The sequence below is a fragment of the Desmodus rotundus genome, chromosome 2 (genome assembly GCF_022682495.2).
Source record: "Desmodus rotundus isolate HL8 chromosome 2, HLdesRot8A.1, whole genome shotgun sequence".
In the NCBI taxonomy this organism is placed as follows: domain Eukaryota; kingdom Metazoa; phylum Chordata; class Mammalia; order Chiroptera; family Phyllostomidae; genus Desmodus; species Desmodus rotundus.
Genome location: NC_071388.1, coordinates 52,073,946 through 52,096,548, shown reverse-complemented (window position 1 = coordinate 52,096,548; position 22,603 = coordinate 52,073,946). Strand labels below are relative to the sequence as shown.

Sequence of the window (22,603 nt, the reverse complement as noted above, 5' to 3'; positions counted from 1 at the left end):
TATATATATATTTTTCTAATATTTCCTGGACTCCTTGAGTTCTGGACCCCATTACAAATCTCTGTTTGGGGCCCCCCTCTTTGCTGCACCCTGTTACAGTATTACCCTGTAGCACAGAAACAGAAGCAACTTTGCAGAGTGGTTAAAGCCAGCAGCTCTGGAGCCAAATCTCCTGGATGGGAATCCCAGATTCTCTACTTACCACCTGTGTGACCTTGCTCAACTTATTTAATGTATATATATACCTCTGTTTCTTCCTCTGTAACATGAAAATAAAAGCGTCTGCCTCTTAGAATGGTTGTGAGGATTACATGAGGTAATAATTGTAAAGGTCTTATAACAGTTTGAGTGGTGAGCACTCAATCCGGTATACAGATGATGTATTGTGGAATTGTGCACCCGAAACCTGTATAATTGTGTTAACCAGTGTCACACCAATAAATTCAATAAAAAGGAAAAAATAGAAAAAAAATTTTAAAAAGATCCACATTAAGGACTGCAATGTTCACTGCTATTATTACTATAACCACCACTATTTATAGATTCTACCCTGTAACATCCTTTGTAAAAGCAGGAGAGCTAATGTCAGAGAGCTCGTTGGTCTCTAGAGTCAGACTCAGGTTCAACTCTTAACTCCACTTATAAGTTCCATGAACTACCTGACCTCTCCAATTCCACAGATTCGCCATTCGTAAAATGGAAATAAAAACAGCAAGGGTTGTGATGAGGATTAAGTAGGTGGAAGACTTAGCAGAGTGCCCAGTGCACACAAAACATCCAGTAAATGTTAGTTGCTGTTACTATTCTGAATAACGTAGCTATGGCAACAGCTAGGCTAGAGCCCTCTTTCTCCATCAGCTGTTTTCTTTTTCTTACAGCAATCAGCACCAGTTTTTAAATTCAACAAACATTCATTAAGTAACTGCTATGGCAAAGGAGTGAGTACAGTGCAAATGAGAAAATTCCCCTATCCTTAAGAAATTTTTAATTTAGTAGATACAACATAACTTACAATTTTAAACAAACTAAATTTAAATTGGCTTACAATTAAGACAAGCTTTAGGAAGTGCTCATTAAAGGTTCAAAGAATGAAGTTCATCAGATGGAGTATTCCTTTCGCATGGGAGTAGGGGTGCAGGGACCGATTTTCAGTGGAGAGGCCACTGAAGCTGGCACAGGTTCCCCTCCCTGGAACGCCCTCCACCCACCTCCTTTCTACTCATCCTTCAGTGCCGAAGTCCAGTGCCATCTCTTCTGGGAAGTCTTCTCTGATGCCTTGGGCTGAAGCTCTGTATTTCAGCATTCACCACTCTAAATGCCACTGGCTTGCTTATCACCCTCAGTGAACTATTCACTCCTTAAGGAGGTATTGCAGCTTATTGTGGATTTTAGTATCCCCAGAGCCTTCCAGGTACTCCATACGTGTTGGTTAAACAAGTAAGTAAAATTTCAACAAGCAGAGGACACGGCTCAGACATTCTAACGAGGCAATAAGATGAACAATGACATGGAAGTGGGAAAGCATTGGACATGTGTGGGATTACTGACTGATCTTAACCCCAATGGAGAACTGTTTCAGGAAGGGACAAAGAGATGAGTATAGTGAGAGATGGCTAGAAAGTAAGTAGGGTACGATTGTAGAAGGCCGCCTTTCAATGTCTACCTACATTATATGCCACAAATTTAATAAATACAATAATTAAAAAATGTCAAACGCTAGGATAAAGGATTCAATCATTGCTGAATACAGGATCATTTTTTATATTCCACCATAGGATAGTCCAAAAACCTTGATTTGCCTAGGACAGTCCCAGTTTATAGCTATTGTTCCAACTTAGTATAATCGATGGCATCCTTTTCATTCCCCAAAGTGTCTCCATTCAGATGATAAAATATGGTCCTATCCTAACCAAGGGAGAGATCTGTACCTTTGCTATAGATTATATAACCAGTTAAGATAAAAGTCTGTCAACTTCTAAATCTACAAAGATTTGAAAGGAAAAAACAGTAGTAAACGCAGATAAATTTAACAAACAACTGCAGTTATTACATAAAAACACTGTCTGAAATAGTAGGTTATGTACCGGGAAAAAGTTGTACTTTTGCTAAAGTAGTTAATGTCAATTTTCTTTTCACATTTATTTTAGTTTTATATTCAAAACTGGATTACTCTATTTTGCTTGTTTCTTATGATGAAGAAAATATAAAAAGGAGTTATCAATGTTACACATAAAATTATTCTGGAATACATCGGCACCATTACGTTACACAAATCTATCATGTTAATAAGACTACACTAGAAAACAACTGTATTTGAAAGCTTCTCTTTAAAAAGCCTGAAGATATGACTCTACAAGTTCCTATTCAGTATCTATTTCTTGCCCTCTTCTTAACTAACCAGATCTTGATTTCTTGAGGGATAATATGCTCAATTAAAAGTACTTATCTCCTCAGACTTCCTGGTAGCTACAAATAGCCACATGTGCAAATTCTGGCCAATGAGTTACAAGTGGAAGTATTTGGAAAGTGATTGTTCTCTTGGTAAAAAGAGAATGACAGCAGGCCCAGGCTTTCTGCTTTTGCCCTCTGCTCTTCCCCTTGATGAGATAGATGACTTGGAGCGGGGAGGCTGCAGCCACGAGAACCAGTCAGACTCTAAAGACGGAGACGACCTTCTGTCTGAAAGGTTTGCTTTCTTACACCACATTAATTCTACTTGTACTTCCCAATCCTTCGGTTCTCAGACTAGCCTATATTAGACAACCACATGCATATAATCGATGGTTGCCTGAGACAAGGGTAGGGGAAATACTGGGTTGGCCAAAAAGTCTGTTTAGTGTTTTCCGTGAAATAAAAGACACATTTTTCATTTTCACCAATAACTTTATTGATTTGGATATTCTGAGGATGTTGACTATCTCCTGCTATTGGCTTCTAGTAGGTAGAGGCCAGGGATGCTGCTGAACATCTTCCAATGCATAAGACAGCCTCACAGCGAAGAACTATTTGGCCAGAATGTCAATAGTACCGAGAAATTTCACAAACCACTTTTGACACTTTCAATCAGTCACAGCACCTTTTTCATTCACTACACAAATCATTTTTTGTGTTTCAGTTGCATTTTTATCTTTCTTGAAATAATAAAGCATAATGTACTAAAAATGTTGCATATTCTTTTCCACCTTCAATATTACAACGGTTGCACAAAAATTCACCAGTTTTGAATAGTTTTTTTAAATGAGGCTGTCACTATACAATCTAGCAAAATTGTTTCAAATGAAATTAAAGACAACTAAGCACTACTAAAGACACTGTACAGAAAAAACTAAGTTTGGGGCCAACCCAATACTAAATGTAAAAAGGCATCAAGAAACTTTTGGGAGGAATGCAAATGTTTTATATTTTGATTACGGTGGCAATTAAACAAATTTATATATTTGCAAAACTCATCGAACTATACAGTTAAGATGGGTTCATTTTATTTTATGCAAACTATAGCTTAATCAGATAATTTTTAAGAAATCATTTGCTGAACTAGATCATAATGTTTAAACATATATTATGATTAACCTGAAGACATTTTAAAAAATAGGAACACAATGAATATTTGTTGGCCTGACAAACTACTTGTTAGGTCTATGGCTATTAGAACTCCATGAATTACCCTGCTGGGAGAGAAAACATACCCAACAGCTGAAATGACAAATGCAGTTTTTGTGTACACATCTGTTGTTTTGGGGAAGAGATTCAGGAGGACAAATAGATCATTAGAAATACATAAGAAAAACAAATAGATGACTCAGTAAGAAATAATAATATACTTTCTCCTTTTTAACTCTAGAAATTTTATAAAGAAATTTCTAGATTATAAACTGAGTGATACCATCAGTTTTTAGCTTAAAAAAATCAACATGCATGTAAAAATACCGTTAACTCTTGCTTAAAATATTCATAAAAGATATTAGTGGAAAAATTAAATAAAAATAAAAGATGGTTGAAATCTGTGTTTCACATACCATATTTTGGAGGAAAACAGAGACCTTAGCATATTTCGTGAAAGATAGGTATGGCATTAAGTGAATATAAGTAATGATAGTTGGAACAAGGTTAAGCAAGTTTCTTTACGTCTTTCTCACAGACTTTACTGTAATAATGTGAACTGTGAATTCCCATAAGAAGTATATGGAATGCAGTGTGTCCCAGACTTCCTTCCGACAGACCCAGTTAAGGGAGTCTCACTTCAGGACACACTGTTGAGGATGATAGCACAAACCAAATCAAATCAGGTTTCCCCTACACATTTTATTTCCGCATCTCTGGAAAGGGTAATCTTATATTTAAATATGATTAATTGAACAACAATAAAAAAATTTTAAAAAGAATTATTATAAAAATAAGTTTCATCTTAGTTTCCAAAAAATATCTCCTTTAAAAATATAAAAGTCAATCTAAAATTGTTAGTAAATTTTGATTTATCAAGGAAAAATAAATATTGCTCAGATTTTCAGATTTATAACTTAAGAGTATAATAGAGCCAATCACCTAACAGAATTGATCCCACTTTCTAAAAAACAATCAACTACTAAAATCTGTGGGGTAAATTCAACTGATTTTGAGTTCTTCCTTTACTGTGAAAAAACCTAGGCATTTAGTCGTGGACTCTCATGCACAATAATCATATAACATCTCAAAAGCTCAATTTCTTTAACTAGAATATACTATATGAAAAACTGGACTATATGAACTCTATGAAATTTTTTAGCTCTAAATGTGCTATTTTTTAACTTACTACATTTAATACTTATTAAATGAAGTAAAAGAATATTTTTTAAAATATATCTTACATATTTTCAAACCCATGTAGTATAAATTCTGTTTATACAACACCTCCCTTACATTTATCACTTAAAACTTTAAATGTGAGATTCATTTTGGTAAGAAGCAGATTTTTATGTCCCTCTAATATCTGAAGTATAAGTATATTTAAAACCTATCTATGTCTGTGGACTAGGGAGAGACAGACAATGGGCCACAGTTTAGTAAAGTTTCAATAACTGAAAGCTAAAGATTATCATTCAGCCAGAAGCAAAGTAGATGAACACACTGTGTCCTTTCCATTGTTAATTATTTTCATAAACAAAGGTTAGCTTGAACATCATGAGAGGACAATGTTCCAGTGGACAAGTAGAAAAATATTAATAATGATGACATCTAACAAATAGTCTTTAAGAAATGTTATTTATTTACCTGTAATGGGCCCAAGATAGAACTTGTTGTATACATGAAAAACAGACGAAGATAACTCAGCACATTTGCAAACGCAAAAAGCCCTTCTGCCACCAGCGTAGGGTGAAAGGCGTCCCAGTCCTTCCGGTCAGCAAAGTCATGAAACTAAGGTTAGGAAGAAAAGCCAAAGTAAATAGATCTCTCACTTTAGGAAAACAGAAACATACTGCAATTCTTGGGGAAAAAAAACCCTATTTAAATTACGTCTCTTTGTGGGAGATCAGCATTTATGTTTCATAGTTTCTCTTCTTTTAATAGAAAAAATACTGTTTTAACTAAATAAAAGATTTATACATAGATAAGGCAATGTCATTACTCAAATGAGGTTTCTCAAAAATTGTTAGGTTTTAAAAAAATTAAACAATTTAAAAAACTGTCCTTGAACATTTTACGAATGAAATGTTTGCTACTTTTTCTTAAATTCCACAACACAAATTTAAAGTATGTTTACATGTTAATTTATTAGCTATCATATTAAATTAACCTAGCCCCTTGACTCAGGATTCTCGAATGAACCAGAGAAGGTCTTGTTCCTTCTAAATGCCAAGGCAAAAAGGGAGCATTGTTACCAGACATAGAGTGGCCACATGTTCCAATTGCCTGGGGTAGTCTTAAGTTATAAACCAGTTTTCCTGGCATAATTGTTAACAATATTTGCTCCCTTTAATTCTCAAAATGTCCTGGTTTGGTTACTATATGATCTAGGCACTCCACTTCTACAACTAAAGAGACCAGTCTAAAAAAGCAATGACCCTCAACTCTTTCTTGGACCATATATCTATGTATGACCAATCTTTATTTCTTAGTAATTTCACAACTCTGGCCATTGAAGATACCTGACAAACACGTTCCATACTACTGATTACTTAAAGCAACAGAGTTTTTAATAAAGTAAAATGATGTTAGATAACCAGTTCACTTTTTCTATAGTCTATTGGTCAAAAAATCCAGAAAATAGTATATCTTTAGTTAATATTAAATCTATTACCTTTTCTGGGCTAGGGGAAGCATAAATCTTTATAAAAGTAAAATTGTAAGATGTCAATAAGGCTAGATATTTGTCAGTTTCTACATGTAAAAACATAGGCATCGGAAAAACAATTGCATACACATTACTTTTTAAGCTGTGTAAAATAAATCATGATTTGGAATGTGTGAAATACTATATAATGAATTGCATTCATATAAGTTTTTTTTCTGGCAGATGTGAAGATAGCTAATGCCAATTAATTTAAGTAACTTTGTGTTTTCATTTTAAAACCTACAGTTTAATGAGGTAAATAGGCTTAGCTCAGATATAAGGAATCAGCATGTGGTAGAAAGAAAACATCTAGACAGACCTGGACTTAAATCCAGTCTTGGTTTCTTACTGTGTGGTCTTGGACAAGTTACTTAATATTTCTGAGCTTCATTTCCCTTATTTGAAAAATGGGGATAAGGACATCTGTCTCATAGAGTCCCTGTGAGGATAAATGAGTAAAGTACAGCAAAGTATCGACCGCAGTGCCGACTATTATATAATAGGTAACCAACATTTAAAGGTAATGAACCCCCTTTAGACTGCTGGAAGGAGTGCAACCGTGCGCACTAGTTCCTTGCACAGGGATAGGTTTAAAATGAAAACACATCAGATACAGATTTGAGCCAATGCAACTCTGAATTAGGTAGCTAGATATCTAACCAGGTTCTTCTTAAATAAGCTTCATTGTGTCTCCAATCGACATAGTTAACAGTCACCTTGTTGTGAGCAACCACTTTGAGGGCAAAGGTTGCCAAATAAAGTGAATTCATGACAAAACTGAGTTGATTACGAGATTCTTCCAAAAAGTCTTCCAACCCTTCATACCAGAGCCTTTTAATGTCTGACCAAATCATCCCTAAAAAAGGAAGGAAAAAATCAGATAATGCTCTCTTAATTCAATAATGAAGTGAAAAATACTTTGATTCAAAGTATTAAATAAATAACATTTGCATCAGCTATAGCCTCATTAAGAAAAAAAACTTTTCAGTAAAAATTCTCAAAATTTGAAACAAAATAATCTTCAATTTCATATAGTATCTTTCACAGGGAGGGAGTAAGGTCACACAAGCAAAAGAAAACAAATAAATCGATGCCCCACAGACACACATCTCGAAGGCTCAGTTCCTGACCCCTTTCTCACCTATATTCACTCTTCCAGTGACCTCACGCAGCCTAGTCTAACGGCTCTAAATACCGTTTCGCGTGGCAGACTTCCAAATGTATCTTTCTAAACTCAACCTGTATTTACATAATAATAAATATCTCTAGACATCTCTTGAATTCCACTTGTGTAGGTACTTGGCTGCTCTATGTCTCTAATTGGATGTCCTACATGTCTGAACTGAAGTCCTAATCTCTGCCCCCAAATTCACTGCACTTGAAGAATTTCCCATTTCATTGGATGGCGACTCCATTTTTCTAGTTGCTCCATCCAAATGTCCTTGAATCAGCCTTGACTTATGTTTCTTTTAAACCACACATTCAATGCAGTAGCAAAACCTTTTGGTTCTACTTTCAAAATATACTTAGCACCTAACCCTTCTCACTCCCACTTCAACTTCAAGCCACCATCATCCCTTGCTTGGATTGCTTTAATAGCCTACATGGTCTCCCTTCTTTTACTCGTCTCCATAAAATCTATTCTCAACATAGCAACCAGAGTAATCCTTTTAAAATGCCAAGTGTAGCTTTTCTCCTCAAAACCCAGTAGTAACTATCAAAGGAGAAAGGATTAACTGCAGGTCAGAACTCTTTCTCCATGGGAACAGAACCTCATGCTATCATCTATTAAAGTGATTTCCTTGGAAGCATACTATGTTAAGAAAAATATGGAAGGACATATAGAAACGTCCTATAGAACAAGGACATACAGAAATGTCCTTGCTGTGTTGAACATTATAGAAATAACCACTGATTGAGAAACTACATCTGGACCAGGAAGACTATGAGTGAACTCAAGACCCTGAAGGTATACACAGCGAGTATATAAAAATGTGGAGAAACACAGGCTTCAGCTTCTCAGTGTGATGTCTCATTTAACTTAAGAGTGTGCCTGTTGTGGGAGCTGCACTCTTAGGCTTTATAAGATACAGTTCCTGCTAGCTTTGAGGCTTCTCTAGCTGGAGTAGCCCACACACATCCAGATGGCTACATCCCATATACCTGAGCGTGCCCACTATGAGGTTTTGAAGCAGCCCCAAACTTTTGTAAGAACCGCCAACAAATATGTATTTGAAGCTGTCATGCTGTACTTCCTGTTTGCACCCTGCAAAGCCAAGTACACCTGGTACCAGGTTTCTGCCTATTGTGTCCTATGAGTATGAATGCGAACCCCGAATCACTGCTGTGGATCATACAGAGTGGGCGTTGCACCTTCCCTTACATCATTTCACTCAGAGTCAGAACCAAATTCCTCACAATGGACTACAAAGCCCTACATTACCTCTCCTCGCTGACCTCCTCTCCTATCTTTCCTTCTACTACTCTAGTCACATTGGCCTCCTTGATTTCTTGCCATTCTTGCAACACACAAGACTCCTGCCTCCAGGCCTTTACATTGGCACCTCCCTCTGGTTGGGGGCTCCTCACCCAGATATCCATTTAGCAAGCACCCTCACTTCATGTCTTTGCCACTACCGACTCTCATCACGCTATTTAAAATTGCAAACCCCATGCTCACTACTCCCAACCCCCCAACTCTGCTTTTATTTTTTTCCCTTAGTACTTATCCTTTTTAAACATTGGGTATAGTTTACTTAGTATGTCTATTATTAACTGTCTTCCCCTCATTTCAGGTAAGCTCTTCAAGGGTAAGAATCTGTTTTACTAATCAATGTCCTAAATAGTACCTGATACACAGTAGGTGCTCAAAAAAATATATGTTAAGTGAATAAACATACACAGCTAAAAAACAAACAAATAAAACTTCCTCATTTTTGGCCAGAGATTCCTCCACAGTTATATATTCCTAGGAGTGCCAGAGAACGATAATGTAATCCAGGATAGTTTTATGATACATTCCTACATTAAGATATTTTTTAAAGATTATAAAGTGACAAAGAACAATGTTGTAACATAACATATGGGTGAAGATCAAGTTAAGTCAATTAGAATCATTCTCTGGCTTCCCAGAAGGGAGAATAATTCCCCCGGGAAACATGACGCATTCTTGAAAAACTCTGTTCGTAACATCTTAATTGTACAGTACCCATATTTTATATAGAAAACACATTTATACATATTTGCAGATCTGATAAGAAAAGCATTTTAAGAATTACACTTGGGCGCTGGGTGGTGTGGCTCAGTGGATTGAGTGCCAGCCTGTGAACCAAAGGGTCACTCGTTCGCTTCCCAGTCAGGGCACATGCCTGGGTTGCGGGCCAGGTCCCTAATGGGGGGTGCCTGAGAGGCAACCACACATCAATGTTTCTCTCCCTCTCTTCCCCCCTCTCTTTCCCTCCCTCTAAAAATAAATCAATAAAATCTTTTTTAAAAAAGAAAGAATTCCACTTGGATGAGCAGCTACTTAAAATGAAGAGGTAGCAGGGGAGACAAAAAGAAAAAGGAAATATAATGAACTATCTGAAAATGTTAAACCAAACAGTCTACATTTTATTAACTCAAATGCTGTGACACTGTAACACTACCCCCCACCCACCCCAAATGCTTACAAAAATAAGTAGAATTGCATTCTGTAAAATGCAATATTATACCTAAAGGGAACTCTTGACTAAAATCAGAACATGAATTGAAGAAGATTTTTGGTCAAAAAAGGCAGAGACATATGAAAGAACAGTAAGTACCACCGTCAGGCAGTGCCCCATCTCCTGTGCACACCCCACACCAAAAATGAAGCTAATACACAACGTATTTCATACTTCTGAATTGGATTGGAAGAACAAAGTAACTTTAAACTATTATAAGCAATGCAATCACTACATAATCAATGTACTACATTTTAGGGTCCTTCTTGTTTTTGTTTTTTAGAATTAGTAACAAACATTAGTAAAATGTAATTCCATGATTTTGGGATTCCTCAAGGCTTGGCCTTAGGTCCTCTCTTCTTCTAATTTTATAGTTCCTCCAATGTCACATCCATCACATCCATGACCATAGTTTATTCACAATGGCTAACTCAAGTTTAGACTTCCTCTTCAGCTCCAGACTAAGACGGCTGGCTGACATCTCTTTGGGATATCTCAAAGACTTTGCAATTTCAAGCTATCCAGAACCACACTATAGGTATAGCCACTCACAAATCTCCACACCCAGTACTCTCCCAAAATATCTATGTTGCTTAACAATCTCTCTCTCCCTCACCCCCTACATAATATGTATTTCCATGTTGTATTGGCTTCACTTTGTAAATATCTCTCAACTCTGTTTCTTCATCTCTTTTCCTATCACAACATTCCTAAATCCAAGATACCACCAGCTTCCACTGAGTATTGCAATAGCCTCCTGTTGGTCTCCCTCCATCTACTCTTGCTACAGCCCTATCCTCCCAACCCATTCTCCACACTGTAGCCAGATGGATTTTCAAAAGGCAAACCTGATCCTGTCACTCATCTCCTTAAACCTGGCAATGGCTTCCCATTGTTCACAGTAGAGTCAGAATTACTTAACACAGCCTACAAGTGTCCATGGTCTGGAGCACACCTGTTTATATAGCTTCCCCTTGAATTCCACTTCCCTTGCTCCAGCCTTTCCTCAGTCCCTTCCTTGTACCATGCTTCCTCTTGCCACTGGGCCTCTGAATTTAACTTCGTGCCAGCCTAGAATGCTTTCCCGATTCTCCTAGTTGACTCCTACTTACCCTTTCGATCTTAGATCATTTAGCACTTCCATAGTACAGCCTCCCCAATCTCCTTGACTAGGATGAAACACCCTTATAATATGCTCACTCTCCTAGTTCCCTGACCTTTACTTAGTAGCACTTAACTCATCTGAGATTTTAAATTTATATGTGTGATTCTCAAGTTATTCTGTTTGGTTTTTTTGTTTGTTTTTGCCTTAATTAGACCACAGGCTCCATGAGTGTTGGGCCCAATGTGTTTCTGCCTGTGCTTGGACAAAGTAGGTATACTATTTTTAAAAGCACAGTTTTATAGCAGCTGTTTTAGTATATTCTAACAGTAAAAAATTAAGAAAGGATATCATTAATATTCTTGCATTCACCAGCACAGTTTCTGTTTTCCTTACCTTAATTTTTATAATTGAACCCTACCTTTTCTGGAGAGCTAAGAAAACAAACAGGAAGCAAATGTACAAAAGTCAGTCACCATGAGTCAGAGCTCTCTGTGCTCCTGGCATGAGATAAATTGAGCCAAGGAGTGACTTTTGACAAGCAGGCAAACAATTCCTCCATGTTTCCTCAGACCACGTTCAGGTTGTATATTTAAGAAAGCCCAGAGTAATCTACCTACATAACAGGCTTAGAACACATCCTTGGCAAGGTTTATCGAGATCTAAATGTTTAAAGCTGAAGCTGTGCTGAGAAAAGTAAAATAATTTCAGGAATTTTACTGGCTTACCTCACACTTCACAGTTCTAATGAGGCATGACATGATGAGAGGATAAATCATGTTGTGTGTGTGTGCATGCAATAACAGTATTGAAAACAGGGTCACCACGATTAAAAAGAAGTAGCCATAGTCTTACTATTATTACCAAATTCAGTGACAGCAGCATATTCACGCTACCCAAAGAGTGGCGGGACTCTGAATTCAGTGAGTGTCTCCTCACTGCTAGGAAATGTAACTGTAATTAGATTCTTACACAGATTTGGGTAAACTGAATCTTATTTATAAAACAAAAAATATTTTCTATCTTTCTCATCACCTTTTAAACAGTAGGTTATAAATGAACAATATAAAATTTCCTTTCTTTATGACTAAGGTATATACAACAATCTTTTAGAAATAGTTTCAAATTTAACTATGTGGCCCAGGATGGCTATGAATGTGGCCCAAAACAAAATCATAAATTTACAAAAAACTTTTTTTGCTCAACAGTTTTTGTTAGTGTTTGTGTATTTAATGTGTGGCCCCAGACAACTCTTCCTCTTCCAGCGTGGCCCAGAGACGCCTAAGGTTGGACACCTAAATGAGTAGAGAAGTGTTTCTTAAGAGATTTCTTTCAACCCAATATTTTTTAACTTACTCAGATAACAATGTACACAAATTTCACATTGAAAAGATCTATAACAATGCAATTTGGAACTACAATATGATAAAGTATAAATTATCTACTAAATTAAACATACCATTTTAGAAAAAGTAACAGAAACAAGGAAAAAGGAAATATTAATAAGAAATTACTTATTAGCCTTTGACCTAAAGTTCAGCTGTATATTATTTTTACTTTATATACCTAATTTTATTTTTTAATACCTTTTATTTTTCCATTACAGCTGACATACACTATTATATTAATTTCAGTTATACAGATAGTGATTGATATTTATATTGTACAACTTAGGAAATGGTCACCCTTATAAGTCTAGTACCCGTCTGACACCACACATAATCGTTGCAGTATTATTGACCATATCCCCTACATCGTACTTTACACCTCTGTGACTGTTTTTATAACTGGCAATTTGCACATCTTAATCCTTTCCCCCTTTTGACCTATTCCCCTAACCCCCTCCCATCCAGCAACCATCTAAACATTCTCTGTATCTATGAGTCTGCTTCTGCCTTGCCTATTCATTTAGCATTTTTTAGATTTCACATGTAAGTGAGATCACACAGAATTTGTCCTTCTCTGTTCAATCCACCCCACCCAGCACAACACCCTCTCAATTCATCCATGTTAGTACAAATGGCAAGATTTCATTGTTAATATTTTTTATCTTTCTTCACCTCCTCCTCCTCCTCCTTCTCCTTCTCCTTCAAGAAGATGCTTTTAACACTTCTTGTAATACTGGTTTGGTGGTGGTGAACTTCTTTAGCTCTTTCTTGTCTGGGAAGCTATTTATCTCTCCTTTGATTCTAAATGATAGCTTTGTTGGGTAATCTTGGTTGTAGGCCTTGCTTTTCATCACTTAGAATATTTTGGACCAATCCCTTCTGGCCTGCAAAGTTTCTTTTGAGAAATCATCTGACAGTCTTATGGGTGCCCCCTTGTAGGTAACTAACTGTTTTTCTCCTGCTGCTTTTAAAATTCTTTGTCTTTAACCTTTTGCTTAATTTTACTTAAGAATTTTACTGTCTTGGTGTGGCCCTTTTGGGGTTCATTCTGTTCAGGACTCTGTGCTTCCAGACTAGCATGTCTCCTTCTTTTACCAGGTTAGGAAAGTTTTTTGTCACTATTTCTTCAAGTAGGTTTTCAATACCTTTCTCTCTTTCCTCTCCTTCAGGTACCTGTATGATGCAAATGTTGGTATGCCTGATATTGTCCCAGAGCCCTCTTAAATTATCCTTATTTTTTTAATAATGCTTTTTCTGTTTGCTGTTCTGATTGGGTATATTCTGCTACCTTGTCTTCCAAATTGCTGACTTGATCCTCTGCTTTACTTATTCTACTATTGATTCCCTGTTATGTATTCTTCATTTCAGTTATTATAGTCTTCATTTCACTAATTCTTTTTTTACATTCTCTATCTCTATTTTATCTCCATTTTATTGTTGAAGCACTCACTGGGTTGGTCTACTCTTTCCCTAGATTCACTGAGCATTGTTGTAACCTGTGCTTTGAACTCTGCATCTGTTACATTGCTTGTCCGTTTTTTTTTTTTGGTTTTTTTTTTTTAGTTCTTTTCTGGAGTTTTGTTCTGTTCTGTCATTAGGGCCACATTTCTTTATCTCCTCATTTTGGCTGCTTCCCTGTTTGTTTCTATGCATTAGGTAGAGCTGCTATGTCTCTTGGTCTTGCTAGAGTGGCCTCATGTAGTAGGTGTCCTAAGGAGTTCATTGGTGAATTCTCCCTGATAACCTGGCTCAGTGACCCAAGTGTGTCCCTTGTGAGGGTTGTGTGTGTCCTCCTGTTGTAGTTGAGCCTTGACTGTTGTTGGCATGTAAATGGGAGGGACTGCCCATGAGGCTGATTGGTTATGAGGGCTGGCCATGACTCCAGTGGAGGAGCTGTTGTGTGGGGGCAGAACCTACAGAGCAGGATGCACTCTGGTGAAGCTCTGGTGACTGCCATGTCCACCCTTTCTGTGTGTCTCAAGTAGAGATGATTGGGTTGTGTTCTGGTGTGCTCTGATGCTGGCCATTGCATGTGTTGGTTCTGGAACCTCTTGGGTGCAGACCAGGGTTGGCTACTACCTGTGACCTGCCTGGAGCCACTTGTTGTAAGCTACAAAGTGATCTGCAGATGTTGCTGCTTGTGCTGGGCTTGGAGGTACCTGGGAGAGGCTAAGCTGTGAACTAAGGCTGGATGTCACTAATGCCAGGCTTGAGGCTGCTTAGCAAGAGGTACATAACAGGCCAAGTTCAGATGCTGCTTGTTTGAGTTTTGTGAACCTTTGAAAGATTTTAGGAAAGTCAGTAGCATGAGCCAAAGCAGGCCTTTTTTTATGGAAAAGTCATGGAAATAGGCTTGGGTAGACCTTCCAGATGGGTGGGGCAGGGACTTAGGGAATCACCAGCACAGGGTGAGCAGTGTTAGCCAGGTCGATTGAGACTCAGATACAGAGCCTGTCTGCACCTGCAGCTGGGTGGGGGAGGGCTCAACAAAGGAACAATGGCTTCTGCTAGCATTTTTGTCTGGGAGAAAGTGGCCTTTCCAGCCTTTGCCCTGAAGCCAGATAATTCAGTTCTTCCAAGTATGCCCCTGACTGCTGCCCCAGCACTGGAGTTAGAGCCAGTGAGTGGTCAGCAAGGTAAGTCCTTGGATGGTCTGTTTACGAGGAAAGTCTGAGACTCCAGAAGCCCCGCTTCTCACTCAGCCATAATCCCCTTAGCCACAATCCCTGCTGGTCTTCACAGCCAAAAGTTATGGGGACTTCTCTTCCCAGTACTGGGGCCCCAGGCTAGGGCGTGGGGCTGGGACCCTTCGCTCCTCAGGGGGAACCTCCACAGCCTTCCGATTCCCAGCCGCCAGTGTGTGGTCTCCATCCCTCCTGCAGATCTGGATGTGACTCCTTTCCTATATCCTTAATTATAGGTGTTCTGTTCAACTAGGCTTCAGGTGATTCTCAGTAATGGCTGTTGTGTAGGTTAGCTGTAGTTTTGATGTGGTCAGGGGAGGAGGTGAGCACATGGTATACCTACTCTGCCATCTGACTGGAAGTCTGTTTTACCTACCTAATTTTAAACATTAACATATCATGGATTGAACAGCGCTAAAAGTAAAACCCTGATTGAAATCAAGTTATTTAAGATTAATTAATTTCCAAATAAAAATAAAAATCTCAAACATGCAAATTAATTTTATAGCTGAGAATTAAAGGTGAACATTTTACACTAACTGTTCTCAAACTATGTAATAACTGAAACAATCAAAAACATATTAATCGGTGTTTTATACCATAGAAAAGACTAAATTTCAATATCCTTTTACTCTACAGAAAGATAAGTCAGAAATACTGAGGTTAAGAACAAGGATGAAACACAGAGAAATGAAGGAGATGGTATTAAGTCTGTAGGTAGACAACACGAGTACACCTGAACTCCTTACCTTTCACCCCCATCAAAAAAGGGGCAAGGGCAGCACAAGGTTATTTAAAATATTCATTATACAGCATTAAAACTGACAGAAAACAATTTCACAACCAAAATGTCTTATATATATATTAAAACCCTGTAATTTCTAAAGAGATCTGGCTATCAATACAAAGAACTGATTTATAGAGTGAGTAACCAGGAAAATGTAACTACAAAGATTCATAGGTTCTTAAAAGGAAAACTAATGATATAATAAGAGAAAATACTTAACTCTTAAAATTCAACCAAGTATAAAATATATTACATTTCAAAATACGTAAGACTAGGTTCACCATCTTATACCAAAAAAAGCATTCATCAGCAAAATTTGTTTTTAATAATCATAAATAATTTTAGAGACTGATAATAAAAAATTTTAACTTCCATGGAATTAACTAATAAGAGCTCTGTTCCCTTATCATCAAGTTCAGGGACATTTATTTTTGTAAAAATGTTAGTTAAGTCTTCAGTGATCATAGAAGTGTTCAAATTCTGGATGTGTAAACAGTATAAAATTACAAATTGAATATAATGCCACCCAGCAAAGGAGAATTAATGGGCAGAACCTTTCAAACGAACTTGATACTTACCAATGATCCACAGTATAAGAAGATAGTCTATCCTTTCAAGAGCTGGTCCCATAGTGTTTTTCTTATCCTCATTGTAGACAAGAGAGTATAGGTTTAGTAACAGCAAGAATGTGAAATATGATGCTCCATGAATAATGAATTTCATAAAAGGTGTATGAATGATTCTGCCAAACTGAGATTTGGGAGCTATCAAATAGCAAAGTGACAAAAGTGGCCAAAAGATGCCAACTGTTAAAACAGTCGCTATCTTCTTACAGGTGGGCTTACGTCGATAACCTGACATCTGTCCAAACCAAACAGTGTTCAGAAACTGCTGGCAGTTAGACTGGGAGACAAACTGAAAAGGAATACACATATGAAAAAAAGTCAAGTGAACCTGTAAATAGGATGTGCTAATACCATGTTTAATTGATATTCAAAGTTTTAACAGCAAGAAAAGAATTTTATACAGTCCACATAGGTTTTTCTTTCTTACATGTAATAAAGAGTGTAGAGGGTAAGAGCATAGACTGTGGAGCCAGACTACCTAGATCCAAATCTAGCTCTGCCACTTATTAATGACCTCGAGCAAGTTTTCAAATCTAAGTCTCAAATTGCCTATCTGAAAATGGAGGTAGTAATATTATCTACTTCATAAACTTGTTACGGGGATTAAATATAAAGCTCTTAAAATAGTGCCTAGTTCGTAGCATGCACTATTATGTATTAATGATTTTTACTAGCCTACTTAGCTACCTTGCAACATTTAATTTATAAATACTCATGAAAATGCTTATGAAATTTCAAAGTTAACAAGTAAAACCATAGAAAGAGACTTTAGTCTATAAAAATTAATGATTTTTGTTACAAGAAACAAAGATGTCAAGCTAGCAAAGCAATCAAAGTATAAGCATCAGACATATGTATAAAAATGGAAAGTTTAAAGTGCAATAGTCTTTAGTCTGCTTAAAACCGAATTCTGTGAGGAAGGAAAAATATTCCCGCATAAGAAGAAAATTCTAGTTTAAGTACAGAAAATAATTAACCAAAGTTCACAAAGTTTTCCAGTTTGCAAATTCCAGAAGCAGTATTTTCCCAATATAGTTCTCACAGTGTGAAGTTAACTTAAGGATTCTGATAACTCTACATACAGCAATGTGATCAGGTTTGAAATGACCAAAGTAAAGCAAAAGTGATCATAATATCACTCAGATATCTAAATTATATTTAGTCAATCTTCTGTTTTAAAGTGATTAATCCTGTGATGGAATATAATTTGTACAATGTAACACTGTAGTAAAAAATAGTTCCTGTTGTTATTTATTGTGCTTATCAAGAAATTTCCTAATATATTGGGTTGGCTAAAAAGTTCATTTAGTTTTCTCCTGTACAATGGCTCTAGTCATGCTTAATTGTCTTTAATTTCATTCAAAACAATTTTGTTAGATGGTATTGTGACAGCTGTCATATCAGCTGGCTTTAAAACAAAACTTATCAAAATTGGTGAATTTTTGTGCAGCCATTTTAATTGAAGGTGGAAGAAAATATGCAGCATTTTCAGCCCATTAAGCTTTATTATTTCCAGAAAAGTAAAAACACAACTGAAACACAAAAAAAGGTTTGTGCAGCATATGGAGAAGGTGCTGAGGCTGACTGAATGTGTCAAAAGTGGTTTGTGAATTTCTTGGTACTGTTGACATTTTGACCAAATAACTCTTTGCCCTGGGGCTGTCTCATGCATGGGAAGGTGTTTAGCAGCATCCCTGGCCTCTACCCATTTAGAAGCCAATAGCGGGAGTTAACTGATGTGCTCAAAATATCTAAATCAATAAAGTTACTGATGAAAATGAAAAATTTGTCTCTTATTTTATGGAAAACACTAAACAGATTTTTCTGCCAACTCAATACTATTTTTTTTTTGGCACTTAAGTCTTACTTCATTCTTTATTCTTCTGCTCAAATTCAGGTGTTCTTAGGAAATCTTGATTTGTCTTTCAAGATGAAATACTGGAGAGAGAAATAGCTTTTTCTTATACCAATTACCTAATTTAGTAGCATCCCAAACCGAATGGTTTCACCATTCCCCCCAAATGTGAAAGCAGTCTCAGGATTCTTTGCTGTCCTTGCCATCCCTCTGTATAATGGTGATTTAATTAACAGTCATGTTATATAGGTAATTGGGAAAACAAAATTTCAGTTGGAAATGTTATTATTCTGAGGTGGATTTAAAATGTAGATACAGCCCTGCCCAGGTGGCTCTGTTGGTTGGAGCATTGTCCCATGCACCAAAAGGTCACAGGTTCGATCCCTGGTCATGGCACATGCCTCAGCTGTGGGTTTAATCCCCAGGCTGGGTGTATATGAGAAGCAGCCAATCAATGCCTGTTTCTCACATTGATGGCTCTCTCTCTCTCTCTCTACCTTCCTCTCTCCAAAATCAATAAAAAAAAATATCCTCAGGTGAGGAAAAAAATACTTAAAATGAAGACAGAAATTCTTTGATACTCCCCTAATCAAGAGGCAGGCTATCAATGTTCCCTACCCTTCAACATGTGATTGCTTTCACCAGGAGATTCTGGAAGAAGTGATGCTATGTAACTTGTGAAGGTAGTTCATAAAAGGTCATGCAGCTTGCACTTTGAAGAGCATTTGCTCTCAGAGCCATAGACTGCCCTGTAAAAAGCCCTACTACCCTGAAGCCAGCATGCTGCGAGGAAGCCCGGGCTGTATGTGGGCACCCTGGTCAACCCTCAGAGGATCCTCAGACCATCTCCTCACAGCCAACCCACCATCATGGCCATACCCCTCTATGGTTCCAGGTCTCAAGAAACCCACCCTCTGTGGACCTATCCACCTGAGCACCCAGCCCACTCAGCACTCCCTGCTTGAGTCCTCAAGGGCCTGCCCAAGCACCTGAGGTATGGGTGAAGTAGCCTCCAAGCGACTAGCTCCCAGTCACGTGAGTTATCTCTGGGTGAGCCCTACCCATAGTGAAGCAGAGACAAATCATGTTTGCTATGCCCTTTTCTAAGTCCCGACCTAGAGTAACCAAGAGCGTAATGAAATGATTATAAAACTTTCATAAATGATGATGAGATGCTGTTTTAGGCCACTAAGTGTTAGGGTAGTTTGTTATTCAGGATGAATAAAGTCTACCAATTATTTGGGGAAATATTATCTTCTCCTTTAATCATACTTAGAAATAAAGTTTAAAAAGCTATTTTACATTTTCTTTAATCCTTAAAATTATGGAGTATCTTCCTTTCAACTAAAAATATTACTATCTCTTTGTCCTTTTCTTTCGTCTTCTTTAGAAGGAAACATTTGGTTACCTCTTGCATGTCTTCAGGTACATAAATACATTGTTAGGAAACGGCCTCTTAGTTGTTTCTTCCCTAGCCAGGATTACCTTGGTTCTGTCCACTTTTCTTTGATGTTCTTTTCCCAATCACTTACATTGATTTCGTATCTTGTTATCTCCCTATTCTACCATATCCTAAAATTTCATGTCTATTTTAAGTTGTGGAACAAATAAGTACATAAATTAACCTAGTATCTAGTCAATAATGTCTAGTCAAAATATATATCAGAGGAAGGTTACATCCGGGTTTCTGTTCTGTTTCTACTTGTACACTTTAGCATTATATTTTCTCTTTAAACCACACAACTATTTTGTTGATTTATAATCTTATAGCTATACTGATCCAAATTCTTATACTTAATTTTTTCCCTAAAAGGTTTTATCTTAACCACGAACCTTGAAATACTTGAAAAAATATAGGATTTGAAGCCAGAGGTCTGGATAAACAATATACTATCTAGGTAATCTTAAAGTAAACATCTTAAAATCCCTGCATCAAAGCTACGAGGTCTGCACAGAAAAAAATCCAGCCATTATTAATATAATCAGAGTGGTTTGTGCAACACTGATGTAACCTGGTAGCCTAGGAGAGTGGACCGGAATGCCCATGCGGGAACAATGATGACTTCACTGTACTAGTCAGTGGGGGTGGTGGACGCCATTGAGTGAGCATGTGTACTGTGTGGCCATCGCATTATAAATTACTGAGTGAGTAGAACAACGAATCTGCACCAAATTTTGCATTATGCTTAAACATTCCTCCATGAAAACTATTCGGATGATTCAGAAGTCCGCGGCTATGGGCAACTAGCGATTGGCAGCTTCATCACAACAATGTGCCTGCTCATGCATCATGTCTTGTGCAGAGTTTTTTGGTGAAACATCGAATCACCCAGGTGACTCAGCCCCACTACAGCCCAGATTTGGTGCCCTGTGACTTCTGGCTTTTCCCAAAACTAAAATCACCTTTGAAAGGGAAGAGATTTCAGATTGTTGATGAGATTCAGGAAAATACGATGCGGCAGCTGATGGCAATTGAGAGAACACTGTTAAGTCCCAAGGTGCCTACTTTGAAGGGTACTGAGGTATCATTGCGCCTTGTACAATGTTTCTTGTACCTTATATCTTCTTCAGTAAATGTCTCTATTTTTCATAGTACATGGCTGGATACCTTCTGGACAGATATCGTATATGAGTCTCAAATTTTTAACCAAAATTTTTAAAAATTCTGTTCCTAGCATCAGAGGTCCTGTATTTTGCCTTCTACCATTATCTATTTCAGGCTTCATTTTTATCTTAAAATGAATTTGATAAACAAGTTTTATGCCAACATCTATGTTGATAATAAAAATAATGGGTCTTAGAAGCAATACCTTTAAAGTACCATTTATCAATACTCCATACTGTCAACTGGATATCATTGTATACTTATAAGATGTTCAGTAAAATTTAAAATTCATACCTTCTTCCTCCTTCAAATTTCTGAATCATGTGTATGTATATGTATGGGGAATAGAAATAAGTATTTCCCTTAATGGGAAGGGATGATGTTGGAAGAATCACATTCAACTTAGTTACCTTATCATGTGCCTCTCCACCCTTGGGTTTCACAATAAATTAACAAATAAGAATCAGGAAACATAATATCTGATACTTTATTTTTAAACGGAAAGGCACTATTACTAGAAAAAGGACTATCATAACCAGATCAATAAAACAAAACTATGACAAACAAAATATGAGATGGAAACCTCATTATGAGGTCACGACACAAGATCTTACCTGAGTAGCTACAATTTTGCAAAAACATTAAATTAGTGTACATACTATTATAATGAAAATTAACTATTAAAAATAATAGCAACTACCCCTGAATTTTTGCTTAATGCTAGTACTCATTATAATAAACTCTTAACTATATATATGAATTAATTCTTAAAACTAAAGCTCCGACAGATTCAGTAACTTTCCCAAGGATGCATGTTTTTATGAAGCAGAACTAGGATCTTAATCTATATGGGCTGCTCCAAAGCCTTTGCTCTAAGCCCCTAGACCACTGTGGAGGGAATAATTAAATATATCACAGAAACCCTCATACCTCCTTTTGGTTATATTTGATAGCAAGTTTTAGACGACTTAAATTCATTCTTTCTTCTAATAATCCCCGTTTGTCAAGAGGCTCATCACTAGATGTATGGTTTAGAATAACTTCCAGTTCTCGAGAATTCCGGGCTTGTGCAAGCAAATCTTTAGCAAACATTTTACACTGCCGGGCTAGTTCTTCATAATCAGTCCTGCAAAATGCAATGATCGATTATTAGAAATGTCACTTCCGCTTTCTAGCTGCGCTATTTTCACTAGAAAACTTTCACTCAGTAATATTTTAGTTCTGATAGTGGTACACAACATCCGAAGTCATGTCGCGCCCACAGTCAAAGGAAACTATTGGTGAGTTAACGCCCCACAGCTGTGGGGAACTACAACATGATTATGTCTCTGGTGTTCACACTGGCCATCTCAGATGGTCAATCTAAGGAAGCTGATGTCAACTGAGAGAACTCTGTGAAGTCCCAAGGTGCCTACTTTGAAGGGGACTGAGGCATCATTGCGTCAATCTAAGCACAATCTTTCCTTACATAGACCAACATTCCTAGAAATTCGAATAATCTTTGTCAGCCAATTATTCACTCAACTCATTTGCCCTTATTCTCTA

At 37.1% G+C, this 22,603-nt stretch overlaps 1 protein-coding gene across 2 annotated transcripts in view; it reads right to left on the bottom strand.

Annotated features, from left to right (window-relative positions):
• Positions 1 to 22,603, bottom strand: part of TRPC1 (transient receptor potential cation channel subfamily C member 1) — a 71,627-nt gene that overhangs the window by 12,359 nt on the left and 36,665 nt on the right. For both annotated transcript variants that reach the window (XM_024556325.3, XM_045192051.2), the window contains 4 exons: positions 21,989 to 22,184; positions 16,551 to 16,887; positions 7,024 to 7,163; positions 5,248 to 5,391 (listed from right to left, as the gene is read on the bottom strand). In XM_024556325.3, the coding sequence (XP_024412093.1) occupies positions 5,248 to 5,391; positions 7,024 to 7,163; positions 16,551 to 16,887; positions 21,989 to 22,184 (817 nt within the window). The remainder of the gene's footprint in view (positions 1 to 5,247; positions 5,392 to 7,023; positions 7,164 to 16,550; positions 16,888 to 21,988; positions 22,185 to 22,603) is intronic.